This window comes from Corythoichthys intestinalis, chromosome 3 (assembly GCF_030265065.1).
Source record: "Corythoichthys intestinalis isolate RoL2023-P3 chromosome 3, ASM3026506v1, whole genome shotgun sequence".
In the NCBI taxonomy this organism is placed as follows: domain Eukaryota; kingdom Metazoa; phylum Chordata; class Actinopteri; order Syngnathiformes; family Syngnathidae; genus Corythoichthys; species Corythoichthys intestinalis.
This window is the reverse complement of record NC_080397.1, coordinates 55,852,921-55,872,841: the sequence shown is the minus strand read 5'-3', so window position 1 is coordinate 55,872,841 and position 19,921 is coordinate 55,852,921. Positions and strand designations below refer to the sequence as shown.

The 19,921-nt window shown below is 39.6% G+C and overlaps 1 protein-coding gene across 1 annotated transcript in view; it reads right to left on the bottom strand.

Annotated features, from left to right (window-relative positions):
- LOC130913724 (two pore channel protein 1-like) overlaps positions 1-19,921 on the bottom strand; it is a 45,428-nt gene that overhangs the window by 9,543 nt on the left and 15,964 nt on the right. Inside the window, exons 13-25 of the mRNA XM_057832537.1 lie at positions 18,086-18,134; positions 17,949-18,012; positions 17,832-17,876; positions 17,702-17,758; positions 13,820-13,873; positions 13,619-13,691; positions 13,423-13,530; positions 13,189-13,350; positions 8,727-8,842; positions 4,237-4,283; positions 4,105-4,173; positions 3,928-4,024; positions 3,695-3,828 (exon numbers count right to left, since the gene is read on the bottom strand). Coding sequence (XP_057688520.1) covers positions 3,695-3,828; positions 3,928-4,024; positions 4,105-4,173; positions 4,237-4,283; positions 8,727-8,842; positions 13,189-13,350; positions 13,423-13,530; positions 13,619-13,691; positions 13,820-13,873; positions 17,702-17,758; positions 17,832-17,876; positions 17,949-18,012; positions 18,086-18,134 — 1,075 coding nt within the window. The remainder of the gene's footprint in view (positions 1-3,694; positions 3,829-3,927; positions 4,025-4,104; positions 4,174-4,236; positions 4,284-8,726; positions 8,843-13,188; positions 13,351-13,422; positions 13,531-13,618; positions 13,692-13,819; positions 13,874-17,701; positions 17,759-17,831; positions 17,877-17,948; positions 18,013-18,085; positions 18,135-19,921) is intronic.

Genomic DNA, 19,921 nt, shown 5'->3' with positions numbered 1-19,921 from the left:
CAAACTGCCAGTGTGACATGGACGGACAGTGCGTGCATCATGCATGCTATCGATCCATATAAACTGAATATAAGCTTAAACGGGGATTATTTATGTCTGTTATTTGTCTCTTCCCTTTGAAAAGCAAAATATGATATCCCTGGAATGACGGATGACTTGTCATTTGTTTTGATGCTTCTGCGCACTGGCGCGTGTCGGACAGCGAATTAGAGCGCATGCGTAATACTTGAATGGTCTCAATGGACAAAAGCAGTCTGAACGGGCACGCCAAAAAAACGGATATGACAAAAAAAATCGGATTTGTGCATTAAGACCTGTAGTATGAACGTAGCCTAATTGAATGAGCAGGGACAAACAGCTTGGAGTCAGAAGTACGTGCGCTATTCTCAAATCTGAACGCACCCCGAGTCTTGGATGACAAATCAACAGAGCAGAGAGTAGACACAACATGGCTGGTAGTTTCTTCAATTTATTCAGAGTTAAGTAAGTAACGCACCGCTTTTGACCAACACTGCTATTGAATATGTCATTATTATCATTTGAAAAATTTAAGTGACGGGTAAAAATAGATTATGACCGGATTTTTTTGACCCTGTCAGTCAAAATGACAGACAACGAAAAAGTCTAGCGCAACCTCTGGCTAGCCCTGCGAGGGCTAGGTTTCTAATAATTATGACCACTTTCGATGCGTGGCTAACGTGTCTTACATACAGGCTTTAACATAACATAGCGTTGTGGAGTGATGAGGGTGTAAAATAAAAACTCAATAATGCTAACGATCAATTTTAGCTCAGTAGTCATTGCTGGATAAAACACCAAGTAGCACTGGTCCCTAATGTGCTCCAATACAGCCTGTATCATACATTTATCTTGAACATTGCAAAAACTCAAAATCCTATCAGGACTTACAGTTTAGACTAACTTAAAACTTAACTAGAACTTAAAAATGGCTTTAAAACACAACTAGAAAATTCAATTGAAACACGTGGGAAAAAAATCATGACTTTTAAGTGATGTGTGTTATCAAGCGTAACAGCATTTTAGGTATATATATATATATATACTGGACTGTCTCAGAAAATTAGAATATTGTGTATTCTAATTTTATGAGACAGTCCTGTATATATATATACACATATATATATACACATATATATATATACATATATATATATATATATATATACATATACATATATATATATACATATATATATATATATATATATATATATATATATATATATATACACACATATATATATACATATATATATATATATATATATACATATATATATATATATATATACTGTACATCCAGTTGACGATAGCACCAACATACAGGACTGTCTCATAAAATTAGAATACACAATATTCTAATTTTCTGAGACAGTCCAGTATATATATATATATATATATATTAGTGCTGAAACGATTAATCGATTAACTCGAGTATTCGATTAGAAAAAAATATTCGAATTAAATTTTGTTGCCTCGAGTATTCGTTTAATTAAAGTGGCATTGTAATGGTTTATTTTGAAAGTGTTTGCATTGAGTTTTATTGATTAGGGTGGACACACTGCTGTCTGGTCCGCCTTTTTTCACATGGCTGGATCCAACTGCTCCCTGTTAAGACCAACGTAAGCTAAGTTTTAGTTTGAGCTAATGTTTTTTTTAATGCATTTATAATCTAGTTTATAGGTATTTTTAGCCGTTTTTTTTTTTGGGTGGGAATATGTGTCTGAACCAATTTTTAGAGCATTGTAAAAAAAACTTTAGCATTTTATAGCATTTAGGCTAGTGGACTTTTTCTATGTAAGTTAGCCAATTGTTCTTTTGTTTTACATAGATTCTCATTTGTTTAAGATAAATTTATAATGTTTGAGGTTCAGCTCAGGTATTCTAATTTTTTATATTCCTTATCCGATTACTCGATTATTCGAACTAACTAGTCTATCGATTAATCGACTACTAAAATATTAGCCTTACATTGATTAACTGAAAATGGTTCAATATTGGATTAAATGTATTTTTGTCATCTATATTTATAATTGCTCTTTACCTAGAAAAAGAAAAAAAAATTTTTTTTATCCGATTACTCGATTAATCGATAGAATTTTCAGTCGATTACTCGATTACTAAAATATTCGATAGCTGCAGCCCTAATATATATATATATATATATATATATATATATATATATGGCGGAAAACACTCGGGTGACTTGAAGTTCCACTCTGAGACCCCCAGTTTCGCCAACTTTCAAAATTGTCTGATATGCATGTGTGATACATCATTGGAAAGCTTAAAATCTCAATTTTTGGGGGGAATAAAAATTTTGAGCAGGAGGGCATTTTGAAAAAAAAAATTTTTTTTAAACAGTAAAACCCAATCTGGAGGCGAGAGCACGCGAGAGCAAAATTACAGACGCCATGACTTTAACAAGATGTTATAACCTACTCGCCTTGTTTTGATCCAAAAATTCCATGTAGCATGTATCATTGAGTGTCAAGGCACAGCTGTGAATGGCCACAGCTGGATTTTGGGGGGATTTTATGGGTGAAACATGGTAAAATAACAAGGGTGCTGATAAGGAAATCGCAGACATCAAGGAGTGGTCGAGATATTCTTTTTCATATATTTACCCTTTTAAACGTTATTTTTCTTCTTTTTTTTTTGTTTGGCTCGATTATTTATCATCTAACATATCGGAGAAAATGCGACATTAACAAAAAAAATACAAATAAGCGATAGTTATGAGGTAGATATCTGTGACTTTTTTACAGACGCCATTTTTTTCATTGTGACATAATTTGTTTAAAAGTTGAAAATATGTGAGTGAATATTTTTTTTAAATCGTTTTTTTTTTTAAACGAAATATTAGACATCAATTAATGATTCTAAGCTAAAAATGACAGACATTTTGAACAATAAATATGATTAATTACTTTTGTTTTATGGCTGGGTTGAAACAAAAGCGGTTGCGCGACGTCTGTAAACGGTGGTTTTCATGGTAAAACGGACAAATTGAAAATAGTTTGGGGGCTTCATGCGCCACGAATCTGCTATGGCAGCATATAGACATATTGTTCTGTCAAGCACAACAGTTGTTTTGTCTTAAAATACAGCAGTTTCTTTTAAAAAGGAGTGCAAGAGCAGAAACTGTTTTTTCAGCCGTGTCTGTGTTTTCCGCCATATACATATATATATATACATATATATATATATATATATATATATATATTTAAATTTTTTTTTTTTTTAATAAGATCTAAAGGTTTTTTGAGTGAAAGCAGTCAATTAGTCTTTTTTTTTAATTCTAGCTACATCTGAGATGTAATTGTTGGCTGTTTTCAACAATATACATTGAAAATAAAGACATTGATTGACTGAAAATGGTTCAAGATTAGATTAAATGTCTTGTTTTCTCATGTATATTTATAATTGCTCTTCACCTAAAAATATATTTGTTTCATCCGATTACTCGATTAATCGATAGAATTTTCAGTCGATTACTCGATTACTAAAATATTCGATCGCTGCAGCCCTAATGTGATGTCAACATAAATATCTTTAAAATGATAGCAGCGCAACCAGCACAAACGATTGACATCATTTTCATATTTGCAGCTGACGGGGGACCAACTTCACTGAGGAACGGAAATGTAATGGCTATGTTTTTGTTGTTTACCCCAATGCGGTCCATGACTTGCACGACTGCCACCAGCGAGCCGAGGGACGCTGGACACATCTGCTTGTATAACTCTAAAGTGGACAGAGCTTCTGCTCGGCTCACTTCTACTTCAAACACGATTCCGTTCTCATCTAGAATGCACATGTCGCAAATGAGTTGAATATATTAATTTATACTAAACAAATGGAAGACCGACAAATGTGATGGCACACAAAAACCTAGCTTCTCACCCCCTGGGTTCTCTATGGTTTCCCGGTTCTTGCGGCTGTAGTTCATGCGGAACACAAACGCATCCAAGATGAAGGCCACAATGATGGTCATAACCACCTGGGGGGTAAAGCAATGTTACGAGTGACAAGAAAGTAAAGTGAAAGGTGTTTGGTGACACTAAAGATGTCAAGGCTGACCATGGTGACGATGTAGAAGGTCATGAAGTAGAGACGGCTCCAGTGGCTCGTCTCGGAGGTCACACCTTCCTACAAAGGAGGCAGTGGTCAAGTGGACGCTATGTGCGAAGTGATACGTGATCAATTTCTCACCATTGTGATGTACCAGTTGTTGACCACAGTCAGCTCGAAGAGAGTCACTAAAGGTAATAGGAAAAATGTGCGTATGATTGAAAATGGCGAAAATAAAATTGTATTACATTCATCACATGAAAGGGTATTATAATACTAAGGGGCTGAGAGATATCAATAGAACAGTTATGTGGCAAGACAACAAATACAGTGGGGCAAATAAGTATTTACCGTATTTTTCGGACTATAAGTCGCGTTTTTTTTCATATTTTGGCTGGGGGTTCGACTTATACTCAGGAGCGACTTATGTGTGGAATTATTAACACATTATGATATAATTTCACATGTTATTTTGGTGTTTTGCAGTGACACTGATGGTTTTGTAAAGTTGTTAGCATGTTCTTATGCTATAGTTATCTGAATAACTCTTTATAGCTATGGCCACGTTCGCGTTCTGACTTTGGTAGTGTATGTTCAATTGTATTATTGACTTTTTTATCTTGAAATGGATGCATTTAGTTTGTGGCGCTTTCACGCCCACGTGAAGGCGCACTCGCACTTGTTTACGTGGAGAAGGGTGCTCACACGCCAGAAGAAGACGGACAGCTACGTAGCTCTGAGTGAGTGAGTGGGGGAGTTACAGCGAGAGAGAATAGACGGCTGCGAACCTACTTTCATTGTTTATGCTTTTAAATCATCTCTACAGAGGCAACGCCTGCGTGTATCATCTTTTCTGTTGTTGTTGTGTTTTCCACCCGCGATTGGACACTTAGAGCCAGTTGTGTGGTTGTTTGAACGATGTGCTAATGATAGCGAACGCATGCTAACCTGTTACTTATTACTAATAGTACCTAATTATCATTTATTTACGTTGATGCGAACCTGTTTTCTATCGAGGACCAAATTGATTCAGCAAATTATACGGACGTCCAGCATTGTCTTTTGGGAGTTCGCTGTATTGCCAGGACCGAGCCGTAGCGTATCGTATATTCACATTTTGTTGTTGATGCACTGTACACTGTATATTTATTTAGCATGTTGTTCTCTATTGTATTTTTATATTAAATTGCCTTTCAAGATGACATGTCTGTTCTATGTGTTGGATTTTATCAAGTAAATTTCCCCAAAAAATTCGACTTATACTCCGGTGCGACTTGTATGTTTTTTTTCCTCTTCGTTGGGCATTTTATGGCTGGATCGACTTATACTCAGGAGCGACTTGTAGTCCGAAAAATACGGTAATTAACCACCAATTGGGCAAGTTCTACTTCTTGAAAAGATTACCTGTAATTGTCAACATGGGTAAACCTCAACCATGATAGACAGAATGTGAAAAAAAACAAAATCTCATTGTTTGATTTTTAAAGAATTCATTTCCAAATTAGAGTGGAAAATAAGTATTTGGTCACCTACAAACAAGCAAGATTTCTGGCTGTCAAAGAGGTCTAACTTGTTCTAATGAGGTCTAATGAGGCTCCACTCGTTACCTCTATAGACGCTAATCACCTACGTCACAAAATGACATGTCGCTGTATCCGGCCGCCATATTGTCCATCATTTTTTAGACCTATTCTCATTGTTTTCAATTAGTCGTGCAAGTTATAGAGCAATTCATGGAAGCCCTAGTGTTTATCTGACGCTGTAAACTCATTAGATGCGTTGCATAAAAGGCGTTATGTGGAAAAGCTTCAGTCTATCCATTCGCCGGATCCATATTTGATGCCTAAATCGATATTTTTCGACCCGCTGTCTTCGCCGTGTATGCCTGACATCTGCTACCCTGATATCTACAACTATCTTGTCCACACAAAATCAGCCTATTCTCACAAAAGTTTGAAAAACTTTAAGCGCAGCACTCTAAGCAACATTACATTACCCCGTGTGACCCTTTACTTCCAATTTTCTAAAATGGCGACAATAAAAAAAAAAAAAGGTGACTGCGACGCGTCAAGGATAGGTGTATATTGGACTATTTCTTCAATAAAATACACAACTGTGTCTGCCTCATTTGCAAAGAGACAGTCGCGGAAGATACGCAACGAGAAATTAAAGCAACTTGAAGTTAATTTAATTTCACAGCAGCAGTATTTCGCAAGAGCCCGAGGGTCGAAAGAGAACGCCACAAAGGCGAGATTGTTGAAATTATGTATTAAAAAAATAATAATAAAGCAAATGTGACACACAGAAGGGCTTGCTAAAATTTCTTTAAATGTATTGTTCTACGTAAATCAGCCCAGGTAGCCCCCCACATTTTTATCACACCAAATCAGGCCCCCTTTGCAAAACGTTTGGACACCCCTGTTTAACCGATGATCCATAGACGAGGCCAGCTTCTTTCACTTGTTACCAGCTAAATATTATTCAAAAAATAAAGATGGTGGAACAAATAAGCATCTTGAATTTGAAACTGTATGTTGTCGGCGATTAGCCTCGCAATGATCTTAAGACTACTACATAATCCGTGGTAGTCGTTTGGAACCCAGTTTTCTCGTCGAATTGCAGCAGTCCATCTCGCTCTCCTCTCCGGGTCTCTCGGAATACGGTAAAACTTCAAGTCTCTGCATCTATCTTCTCTGTTTTTGAAACCGACCGGCACACACGCCTTCACCATTTTGATTATTAATGTTAATGAGCAGAAAAACATGCCACAATAGGAGGAATTTACGAAGCGGTAATGCGTTAATATGATGAGTAGACGAACAACATGGCACGGGGGCGTGGCTGTGACGTCACGTGACTGGGTCTATCAATGGCCTCTGTTTTAAGTCATTATCGGTATAAAAGACACCTGTCCACAATCTCAGTCGATCACACTCCAAACTCCACTATGGCCAAGACCAAAGAGCTGTCAAAGGACACCAGAGGCAAAATTGTAGACCTGTACCAGGCTGGGAAGACTGAATCTGCAATAGGTAAAATGCTCGGTGTAAAGAAATCAACTGTGGAAGCAATTATTAAAAAATGGAAGACATACAAGACCACTGATAATCTCCCTCAGGCTGGGGTTCTATGCAAGATCTCACCCCGTGGCATCAAAATGATAACAAGAACGGTGAGCAAAAATCCCAGAACCACACGGGAGGACCTAGTGAATGACCTACAGAGAGCTGGGACCCAAGTAACAAAGGCTACTACTAGTAACACAATGTGCCGCCAGGGACTCAAATCCTGCACTGCCAGACGTGTCCCCCTGCTGAAGAAAGTACACGTCCAGGCCCGTCTGCGGTTCACTAGAGAGCATTTGGATGATCCAGAAGAGGACTGGGAGAATGTGTTATGGTCAGATGAAACCAAAATAGAACTTTTTGGTAGAAACACAGGTTCTCGTGTTTGGAGGAGAAAGAATACTGAATTGCATTCGAAGAACACCATACCCACTTTGAAGCATGGAGGTGGAAACATCATGCTTTGGGGCTGTCTTTCTGCAAAGGGACCAGGACGACTGATCTGTGTAAAGGAAAGAATGAATGGGGCCATGTATCGAGAGATTTTGAGTGAAAATCTCCTTCCATCAGCAAGGGCATTGAAGATGAGACGTGCATAATGATCCCAAACACACAGCTGGGGCAACAAAAGGAGTGGCTTCGTAAGAAGCATTTCAAGGTCCTGGAGTGGACTAGCCAGTCTCCAGATCTCAAACCCATAGAAAATCTGTGGAGGGAGTTGAAAGTCTATGTTGCCCAATGACAGCCCCAAAAAAACTCTGCTCTAGAGGAGATCTGCATTGAGGAATGGGCCAAAACACTAGCAACAGTGTGTGAAAAGCTTGTGAAGAGTTACAGAAAACGTTTGGCCTCCATTAGTGCCAACAAAGGGTTCATAACAAAGTATTGCGATGAACTTTTGGTGTTGACCAAATACTTATTTTCCCATATGATTTGCAAATAAATTCTTTAAAAATCAAACAATGTGATTTTCAGTTTTTTTCCTCTCATTCTGTCTCTCATTGTTGAGCTTTACCCATGTTGACAATTACAGGCCTCTCTAATATTTTCAAGTGGGAGAACTTGCACAATTAGTGGTTGACTAAAAACTTATATGCCCCACTGTATATTGGTTAAAAGAAGTCTTATTTCTAAAGACACTTTGTGTCCAGAAAATGTGGAATTCAATCCACCAGTGTAAATTTTATTGTATTGTTGAGAGAAATAAGTATTCCATTTAAAAAGGTTAATGTTTTTGCACGTTCTTGTAAAAAATAGATGAATAAAAAAGCTTAAGGGCAGCTTTTTGTTGTATGGGCATGTTTCCATCATTCCTGTTGAATCATAAGGATATTTTAAATAAAATAATGGACATAAATTTGTTAGGCTACTTTATTAATCAGTAATGTACGATGCAGAGATAATCGTGATAATTGCGATCATCGCTACTACCGTGATCATCGTTCAAAAATCGAATCGTAGCACCCTGAATCGTAATCGAATCGAATCGTGGAGTGCCTAAGATGTCACACTCCTATGACAAAAGTGTGGTGACTCTGTAAACACAACATTTTAAAAAATTCTTACCAAAACTGCTGAGAATATTGTTGAAGTTGTTGAGATAATAGTAGCCTTCCTCCAGCACGGTTTTGTTACCATGTGTGACGTTGCCCTGCCTGTAAGAGTCAGCCACCGTGCTGGTGCTGGGGATCAAAGTGTGTGTTATAATTATTTCTTACAGCAAGAACATTGAAAATGACATCAATATCACATTTTTTTCAGAACATGAAAACTGGATAGAACCCTTGTTCTCATTACTGTGAGACAGACGTGCTACCGATTCAACCAAAACCACCATTCTGTCCATATAAAATTTTTAATAACAGCGAGGAAAATAAGTACAGTGGTACCTCTACATACGAAGTTAATCCGTTCCAGGACCTTGTTTGTAAGTCGAAATGGTCGTATGTCGAGCAGGATTTTCCCATAGGAATACATTATAATTCCATTAATTCGTTTCACAGCCCAAAAACCTTCACTAAATCCTTAAAAAATACTGCTGGTACTATTACAAATGGCAATTACACATAGCAAAACAAATAAATTATAAATCAAAATCGGAATAATAATAATAATAATTCCTGTATTAATGTAACGAATCGGGTTCTAATGTGGCCGACGTTTTTTGCTGACCCTGAACGCACCGCGGGGCTGACGTGCCAGAGACAGACCGGTGAGCTTGACTTTCACTTTCACTTTGAATGTTTTCTTGAGAACACCGTCAATTGCGGCAGACAGAAGGTGTTTTTGTTTTGAATAAGTTGTGAAATAAATGATAAAAACGTGGCGAAGTTGGCAATTTCTCTGGAGATGTTACCACAATAAGAATTGTCAGCTTAACTTATAAAGACTGGCGAACGATGGTCGGAGGAGGACCGTGGAGATGTATTGTTGAGCCATTTCACGGATGCCCACCCTACGTTCATATTTTTCTGTCATTTGCATCTTCATTTAGAAGGTAAGCATCAACTTTTTCCTTGTTTCACCACCTGTACCAACCTTTTCTGAAACGAGTGTTGATTTGTCACACAAGAAAATCCGCCGTGCATTCGTCTGCGGTGCTGCCATTGTCGTCGTATTTCGAGCATGTCGTCGGATGTAGAAACAAATGGCGAGTCAAATTTTACGTCGGATGTCGAAAAGTTCGTGTGTCGATGCGATCGTATGTAGAGGTACCCCTGTATTTGAGTTCTCCCACTTAGAAATGATGGGCGGGTTTGAAATTTTCATGGTAGGTGCTTGTTCACTGCGGGAGACAATCTTAAAAAAAAAAATCCAGAAATCACAGTATATGATTTTTTAACAATTTATTTGTATTATACTCATGCAAATAAGTATTTGAACACCTGAGAAAATCAATGTTAATATTTGGTACAGTAGCCTTTGATTGCAGTTGCAGAAGTCCAACGTTTCATTCTGCAGCAGGGCTTTTGCACCACTGCTCCACAACGATCTTCTCTAGATCAATCAGGTTTCGGGACTGTCACTGAGAAACACAGAGTTTGAGCTTCCTCCAAAGATTTTCTTTAGGGTTTAGGTTCTGGAGACTGGCAAGAACCTTGACATGCTTTTTACGAACCCCCTCCTTGGTTATTCTGGCTGTCTGCTTTGGGCCATTGTCATGTTGGAACACCCATTCACAACCGATTTTCAATGCTCTAACTGGGGGAAAGAGTTTATTCCCCCAAATCTGACAATAGACCCTACTCACCAACGTCACAGAATGACGTGTCGCTGTACCCGGCCGCCATATTGTCCGTCCCTGTTTAGCCCTATTCTCAATGGCTTCAATTAGTCGTTCAGTTCATAGAGCAATTCATGGAAGCCCCGGTGCTTTCAGACGCTGTAAACTCATTGGATGCGTTGCATAAAAGGCATTATGTAGAAAAGCTTCAGTCTATCCATTCGCCAGATCCATATTTGATGCCTAAATCGATATTTTTCAACCCGCTGTCTTCGCCTGACAATTGCTACCCTGATAGCTACAACTATCTTGTCCACAGAAACTCAGCCTATTCTCCCGAAAGCTTGAAAAACTTTTAAGAGCAGCACTCTAAGCAACATTACCCTGTGTGATTTCTAAAATAGCGACAATAAAAAATAATATGATTTTGATTTTGATGATGATGATGATGATGACAATAAAAGTTGACTGCGATGGCCGACGCTTCAAGGATAGATGGATATTGGACTATTTCTTCAATAAAACACGCAACAACTGTGTCTGCCTCATTTGCAAAGCGACAGTCTCTGTTTTCAAAAAGTTCGATGTGACGCGATAATAATATTATCAAACAAGACACGCTGACATGTACGACAACATTACAGGAAAGATACGCAGCGAGAAATTATAGCAACTTGAAGCTAGTTTATTTTTTCACAGTAGCAGTATTTCCCAAGAGTCCGAGTGTCGAAAGAGAAAGCCACAAAGACGAGACTGTTGAAATTATGATTTAAAAAAAATAATAAAGCAAAGGTGACACACAGAAGGGCTTGCTAAAATTTGTTTAAATATATTGTTCTATGTAAATCAGCCAAGGTCGCCCCCCGCATTTTCCCCACACCAAATCTGGCCCCCTTTGCAAAAGGTTTGGACACACCTGTTTAACTTCTTTCACTTGTTACCAGCTAAATATTATTAAAAAAAATAATGATGGTGGAACAAATAAGCATCTTGAATTTGAAACTGTATGTTGTCGGCGATGAGCCTCGCAATGATCTTAATTGTGGTTGTCAGCCCAAAACCCTCCAGGTATATATTAAATGCATCTTACCAGATATAAAATGACTACTACATAATCCGTGGTAATCGTTCGGAGCGCAGTTTTCTTGTCGAATTGCAGCAGTCCATCTCGCTTTCCTCTCCGGGTCTCTCGGAATACGGTAGAACTTCAAGTCTCTCCATCTATCTTCTCTGTTATTGCAACCAACCGCCACACACGCCTTCACCATTTTGAGTATTAATGTTAAAGAGCAGAAAAACACGCCATAATAGGAGGAATGTATGTAGCGGTAATGCATCAACACGACGAGTAGACTGACAATATGGCGCGGAGGCGTGGTTGTGACATCATGTGAGTAGGGTCTATACATGGCCCTGGTCATCCTCTCCTTAATACCGTGCAGTCTTCCAGTCCCATGTGCAGAAAAACACCCCAAAGCATGATGCTACCACCCCTGTGCTTCACAGTAGGGATGGTGTTCTTGGGATGGTCCTCATCAATCTCCTTCCCCCAAACACTATGAGCGGAATTAAGAGCAAAATCTTCCATTTTGATCTCATATGACTACATGACTTTCTCCCGTGACTTATCTGGATCATCCAAATGGTCATTGGCAAACTAAAAACAGATGTGCTGGTTTAAGCAGGGTTTTAAACAATGACGTCTTTGTGTATTACCAACAGTAACCTTGGAAATGTGTTCCCAGCTCCTTTCAGGTCATTGGCCAGCTCCGCCTGTGTAGTTCTTGGCTGATTCCTCACCATTTTTAGGCTCACTGAAACCCTACAGGGTTTGTAGAGGTCTATAATTCTGTCTCTGGTGTCTTTGGATCGCTCTTTGTGGTGTATAGGGTGGACAGCTGTTTAAATGCAGCTAACCGCATCAAAAAGGTCAAAAAGTTAGACTCAAAAAGTCCACCTCCACCCCACTTATTCGTTGGACTTTCTCAAGGCGACTAACAGGTCTTTGAGACGACAATTGTAGCTAATAGACAGGTATTCACATATTTATTTGCAGCTTCATATTACAAATATGTTGTTAAAAAATCATACACTGTGATTTCTGGATTTTTTTTAGATTGTCTCTCACTGTGGACAAGCACCTGCCATTAAAATTTGAAATCTACCCATCATTTCAAAGTGGGGATTTAAAATCGCAGGGTGTTCAGATACTTATTTTCCTCACTGTATAATTGAGACCTGGTGTCCTCATATGTGGACATCCATTTTGGCTAATGTAGGCCACACTTGTATTATATAAAATTTCTGTAATACTGTAATATAACTATGAAATATTGTGGCCTACTTGACCCGAAATTTGATGTCCACATGTCAAAGTGAAGTCTTTGTTTTTTTTTTTTTTAATGACAAAAAATAGTCACTTGCTCCACAAAGAGTTATTTTGAAATTATGTGCTTTAGTTTTAAGATATTGATGTGAATCCTGATTGGGCATTAATGGTTGTCATGGCAACAGGAAATAGCATTTTTCAAAAATACTCATTCAAAGCATTTGTTTCTCTGAGTTGCATTAACCTACCAAATATCAACAATAAATAGCATAGTTTACACCAGCGGTTCATATTTTTGAGATAACCATTTAGTTGTATGCCTCTGGTTACCATGGTAACCACACACGCCCATACACGGGTTTTATGAGGTGTGAATAATTTTTCCACAGAAAAAAAATTGCTATTTTGTTGTCATTTCCAAAGTTCTTGGTGTATTGTTCCTTTAAGACCAGAGCAACACAAGTTCACCGACTTACTTGCAGCAGTTGGGGTAGACGGCACCAGCGAAGAATTCCATGCCCACAATTGCAAAGGAGTAGTAGAAGATGATCAAGGTCAAACCGAGACTTGCCATCCTGGGGAGGAGCTCAAACATGGTATCCAACACATTGCGATACCTCTTCTTGATTTTAAACAACCTGCAGGGAAGCATTAGGTGAAATTAGTCAGAAAGGTCTCTCGACACGTCAAAAAGAAAGCTGCACGTTCACCTCAGCAGCTGAAGGGGTCGTAGCACGACGATAAAGTAGAAAGGCTCCATGTCGAAGGCCAGCGCGATCAGACCCAGAAAGGCAAATACGGTAACGGAGAAGTCAAAGCTGGACACAAAGAGGACAACCAAATGCTCATACAAGAAGACTGAAATCAATATTCACACTCCTGCTTTAATGTACATCCAGTACTCACAGATTCCATCCGGAACTGAAATAAGCCAATGGTCCCAAACCGGATATTTTCAATAGCACCTCCACACCATAAACTGAACGTGGAATGAGAAGCGTTAGAAAGAAATTCAAACAAGTGAGATGACAGCCAAGAGAATGATTATAGTTAATGTGAAGAAGATTCAGTTGCACATCTGTGGATGAGGTTGTGCAGTCTGCTCACTTGTAAGAAAGACAATGTAACTCCATGGCACCAATCTTGACCAGGAGAAACTGCCTGCAGAAGAGATTTCAAGTCAAATTTCTTTAAACGTATCATATACAATTTATTTCCTTAAAAAGTTGTCCTGAAACTACACCTGAGCACCCCCCTGTGACTCAAAAAAGAAAGTGTATGGGAGTACTTCGGCTACCGAAAAGAAACAGACGGGCGCGGATTAGAGGAGGCCCGACATGCTTGCGGAAGGTGGTTGCCAGGGGAGGCAGCAAGTCCAACATGATTTCACATTTACGTGACCATCATCCATCACTTTACACAAAATTTACCCAAATTTTCGGACTATAAGCCGCTACTTTTTTCACTCATTTTGAATCCTGCGGCTTATAGTCCATCCATCCATCCATCCATTATCTTCCGCTTGTTCCGGGGTCGGGTCGCGGGGGCAGCAGCTTTAACAGGGAAGCCCAGACTTCCCTCTCCCCAGCCACTTCAACCAGCTCCTCCGGCGGGATCCCAAAGCGTTCCCAGGCCAGCCGAGAGACATAGTCTCTCCAGCGTGTCCTGGGTCGTCCCCGGGGCCTCCCGCCGCTTATAGTCCAGTGGGGCTTATTTCATGGTTTATTTGGGTTAATAGGTAACACTTTGTTAGACTGCGGCATCATAACCATCGACAACTACACCCTCCCTATCTCAACACACTCCCGCAACTTAGGTATCATCTTCGACAATAAACTAAGATTCGATCAGCACATCAACCACATCACCAGAACCGCCTTCTTCCACCTTAAGAACATAGCCCGCCTCCGCCCCTCCCTCACCTACTCTGCTGCAGAAACCCTCATACATGCATTCGTCACCTCCAGACTCGATTATTGTAACAGCATTCTTTTCGGATCTCCAGCCAAACTCCTCAATAAACTACAATATATCCAGAACTCCGCTGCACGCCTTCTCACCCGTACCCCCTACAGGAATCACATTACCCCCGTCCTTCACAAACTGCACTGGCTTCCCATCTCACACAGGATAAATTTCAAAATCATCCTTCTCACATACAAAGCACTCAATAACTTGGCTCCTCCTTACCTCACGGACCTTCTCTGTCCCCACACCCCCTCCCGTCACCTCCGTTCATCTAATGGAAACATTCTCGCACTGCCCCCACAAATAACACACCGTACTTGGGGGGACAGAGCCTTCTCCATTGCTGCCCCCTCACTTTGGAACGCACTCCCTAAAACCATCCGCACCTGTTCTGATCTTCCCACATTCAAAAAATTGTTAAAAACTCACCTTTTTAAACTAGCTTTTAATGTGTAATTCTTTCCTCTATTGTTTTGTACTGCTCACGTTGTGTGAGTTTTATTTATTTTTTTCCCTCAACTGTAAAGCGCCTTTGAGCACCGGTAAAAGCGCTCTATAAATAAAATGTATTATTATTATTATTATTATTATAAGATGTCATAAGAACGTCATAATTGTGACATGACACAACACTATCATGGGCATTACTGAATTATTATGACAGATGTCAAAATGTGTCATGTTGCATATTATGTCACTAACTCTATTTATGTCCAGCTCAGATCTTTTACGTCCATTCAAAAGTGAGATAATTTGCTGGATGACACTAACCGACATCTATTATAAGCATTCAATAATGCCTAAGACAGTGTCATGTAAAAATTATGACAGTGTTATGGCACCACTATCCAAGAAAATGTTACTAAATACCATAACTAGCAATTAATGAAACAACTGGAAGAGTAACTGAAGAAATAATTAGCACAGAACATGAATTTTGATTGTTTTTACATCTGTAGCGCCGCAATGCATGCTAGGAGGAATGTTGGATGACAACAGTGTTGACAGTAGGTGGCAGCAGAGGTTGACTGTCTCCCCCAAGGGAGCAGTGATGGCGAAATGAAGATTTTTAAAACAATAAGGCTTTGCACCAAATTGGTTGAAAGCTTAATTGTGGTTCATTTGGTTTCATGACAGTCTTATGATGCCATTGTCAAATGAAGTGTTACCAGTTGATATCTTTTGGTGTAAATATCCCATAACACAACGAGGACAACTGCGGCTTATAGTCCAGTGCGGCTTATCTATGAACAAATGCCGTTTTCATGTCAAATTTGGTGGCTGGCGGCTTATAGTCAGGTGGGCCTTCTAGTCCAGAAATTACGGTAAGTTAAGTAAACGCAGTCATGAACGTTTTCCACCAGCTACGAGAGTTCACTCCAGCGTGTTTAGTGTGTCTAGCGATGGTTAAACAAATACTAGAATGTAAGCTTGTTAATGAGGCAGATAACGTAGCTAGTTAGCATGCCACTACGGCTAACTAGTTTCCTCTCTACCATTAGGCTACTTTTGTAAAGTCTTTCGTCGTTGTAAACATCTGTTCAAAATAATGTTTTCATAATACAGCCAGTGGTGTTTTTTCTTTCAGGAGACTAACTGCGTTGAGAGAGGCTGTTCAGTTATTTATTTTTTGTTATTTTTATATTTATTTTAACATTATATTCATGTTTATGTTCCAATGGCGTACTGAAGCAACACGTCACTTCCGCTCATTAATATTTATGACATTAGCTACTGTTGCTAAATAAGGACAAGCCACCGTTTGTCCCTAATAGGAAATGAATGGAAATCGTGTACGAAGGAGATGTTTACAGAGTGAAACCTACCAATTTTTTTCTGAAAATGATGTGCCTGGTGCCAAATTCACTGGCAAAGATAGAACATAACCTAAAAATGTTCAGTTAAAGAGATGGCTTTAGTGTTGAAGGCTGTAAAAGACGAAAAAACCAGCCGACCTAAGCATAGCTTTAGCTTTTATATCGACACGACTGACAATGACATTCTCCTGTTTCAACAAGTTATCCTTTACCATCAGCTCTGTCTTTCTTATATATCCTCTGGTTGTCCTGCGTCTCTTACCGTTCTTGGGGGTAATTTAGTTAGCTTTGTGTAGCGATCGCAAATGCTACTCAGTGACAGCCAACGAACACTTTTCATTTTTTCATTGATAACACATCTTAATCCTATAATTTATTTACACTTCCCCCTTACTAAAGTTGTTTTTTTTTATATATATAACGGAAACGGTAACAGTGGCAGTCAGATACCATTGTAATTCTTTTAAGGTCATTCAGTGTCAGACAGAAGCAGTACGGCACAACGTTACGCTAAAAAAATAAGTTAAAAATATAAAAATGGCTTACCTCTTTGTCCTCTGAAAGACCATGCCAACCCAACATAATGTTTACTGCATATGAAACGTGAACGGATTCGCAGAGCTGGTGTTAAAGTCCGTGCAAGTTGATTCGGTCTTCACATTTTTTCCTCTCGAGTTTTTGGTTTCCGAAAAAGTATGAAGAAAACATCCTTCATGTGTCGTAATGTCTAGAGTCGTTTCTACAAGTTCCAAAAAAGCAATGCGTGATCGGCATGTTTGTTTTTGAAAGATTACCGGATTACGTTGGGTCTATGCGAGGGCGGGTCTATAATGTCCCACTTCGGCTTTACTTCCGCTTTACGATGCGACGTCATGGTCTAAAAATAGCCTGCGTGCGGTACGCCATTTGCAAATATGTTGTGAAAATCCTGTTCAATGTAAAAAAGGTGTTTTTTTTTTTTTTTTTAAAAACCCAAACATCTCAAAATAACACATATTGAGTGCTATAATTTCAATACCGTGGTACTGCGGTATTTTTGCTTAAGGTGATCATACCGTCAAAATCTCACACCGGCACATGCCTAAATGGCAGTGAATTATTTAAGCTAATGACGATATTTGAATAGATGTCCACTGAAGTGAGAACTGTCCCTGAAAGGGTTCATTTCATTTCAAGCATTGGCATTGCGAGAAAAGTGACTTACTGTTAAGAGTGTATGTCTCCACAAGTATCCAAACGCCATTAATAGCCACAACGACATCTGTCATGTGAAAAAGCAAAGTGAGGCACGTGCACAGTATGAATGAACTCATTATAAATGCTCACATACTTACACATGGTGTACTTAAAGGCCTTAGATTTCACGAGCAGGTTGATTCCTGTAAAATTGCATGTTAACAGAGGCCTGTGAGCTTTAGGAGGAGAAGATAAAGGGAATGTGAAGAACTCGCCTTTTAAAATAATGTAGGCTGTGTGCGGGAGGTCATCAAACCAATGCTCTCCACTGCGACGTGCCTGAACAATACAATGTTTATTTGTATCAGCTGCCACAAAATCTGAAATGTTAAACTGCATGATTGCTCATTACCTTCCATTTAAGGCCCGTCACCTCATAGAACTTATAAAAGTCCTGAAGACTACAAAAAAGAGAGAAAAACACACATTTAACTCGTTCGTTGAGAGTGATAGACATACAGTGGGCCAGTGGGGTATTTAGTCAACCACCAATTGTGCAAGTTCTCCTACTTGAAAAGATTAGAGAGGCCTGTAATTGTCAACATGGGTTAACCTCAACCACGAGAGACAGAATGTGGGGGGAAAAAAAAAACAACAACTGAAAATCACATTGTTTGACTTTTGAAGAATTTATTTCCAAATTAGAGTGGAAAATAAGTATTTGGTCACCTACAAACAAGCAAGAGGTCTAACGTCTTCTAACGAGGTCTAACGAGGCTCCACTCGTTACCTGTATTAATGGCACCTGTTTTAACTCATTATCGGTATAAAAGACACCTGTCCACAATCTCAGTCAGTCACACTCCAAAATTCCACTATGGGCAAGTCCAAAGAGCTGTCGAAGGACACCAGAGACACAATTGTGTGGCAGGGTTCCTGCCACCCTCCTCAAAGTTAATCAGTGCCGGTGAAAGCGATACAGACCCCTTCAAGATACAGTGGGGAGAACAAGTATTTGATACACTGCCGATTTTGCTGGTTTTCCCACTTGCAAAGCATGTAGAGGTCTATAATTTGTATCATAAGTTCTCTTCAATTGTGAGGGACGGAGTCTCATACAAAAAAACAGAAAATCACATTGTATGATTTTTAAGTAATAAATTTGCATTTCATTGCATGAAATAAGTATTTGGTACATCACAAAAATCGAACTTAATATTTGGTACAGAAACCTTTGTTTGCTATTACAGATACCAAACGTTTCCTGTAGTCCTTGACAAGGTTTGCACACACTGCAGCAGGGATTTTGGCCCACTCCTCCATGCAGATCTTCTCCAGAGCCTTCAGGTTTCGGGGCTGCTGCCGGGCAACACGGACTTTCAGCTCCCTCCATAGATTTTCTATTGGGTTCAGATCTGGTGACTCGTGAGGCCACTCCAGGACCTTAAGATGCTTCTTACGGAGGCACTCTTTAGTTGCCTTGGCTGTGTGCTTTGGGTCGTTGTCATGCTAGAAGACCCAGCCACGACCCATCTTCAGGGCTCTCACTGAAGGAAGGAGGTTGTCAGCCAAGATCTGGCGATACATAGCCCCATCCATCCTCCCCACAATACGGTGCAGTCGTCCTGTACCCTTGGCAGAGAAGCATCCCCAAAAAATGTTGTTTCCTCCTCCATGTTTCACGGTTGGGATGGTGTTCTTTGGGTTGTACTAATCCTTCTTTTTCCTCCAAACACGACGAGCAGAGTTTAGAGCAGAAAGTTCCATTTTGGTCTCATGGACCACTTGGATCATCCAGATGGTCAGTGGCAAACTTCAGACGTGTCTGGACATGCACTGGCTTCAGCAGCGGGACCTTGCGTGCGCTGTAGGATTTTAATCCATCGCAGCGTAATGTGTTTCCGATGGTTTTCTTCGAGACTGTGGTTCCAGCTCTCTTCAGGTCATTGACCAGGTCTTGTCGTGTAGTTCTGGGCTGATCCCTCACCTTCCTCATGATCAGTGATGCCCCACGAGGTGAGATCTTGCATGGACCCCCAGAATGAGGCAGATTGACCGTCATTTTGAACTTCCATTTTCTAATAATCGTTCCAACAGTTGTTACCTTCTCACCAAGCTGCTTGCTTATTTTCCTGTAGCCCATCCCAGCCTTGTGCAGGTCTATTATTTTATCCCTGATGTCCTTACAAAGCTCTTTGGTCTTGGCCATTGTGGAGAGGTTGGAGTTTGTTTGTTTGAGCATGTGAAC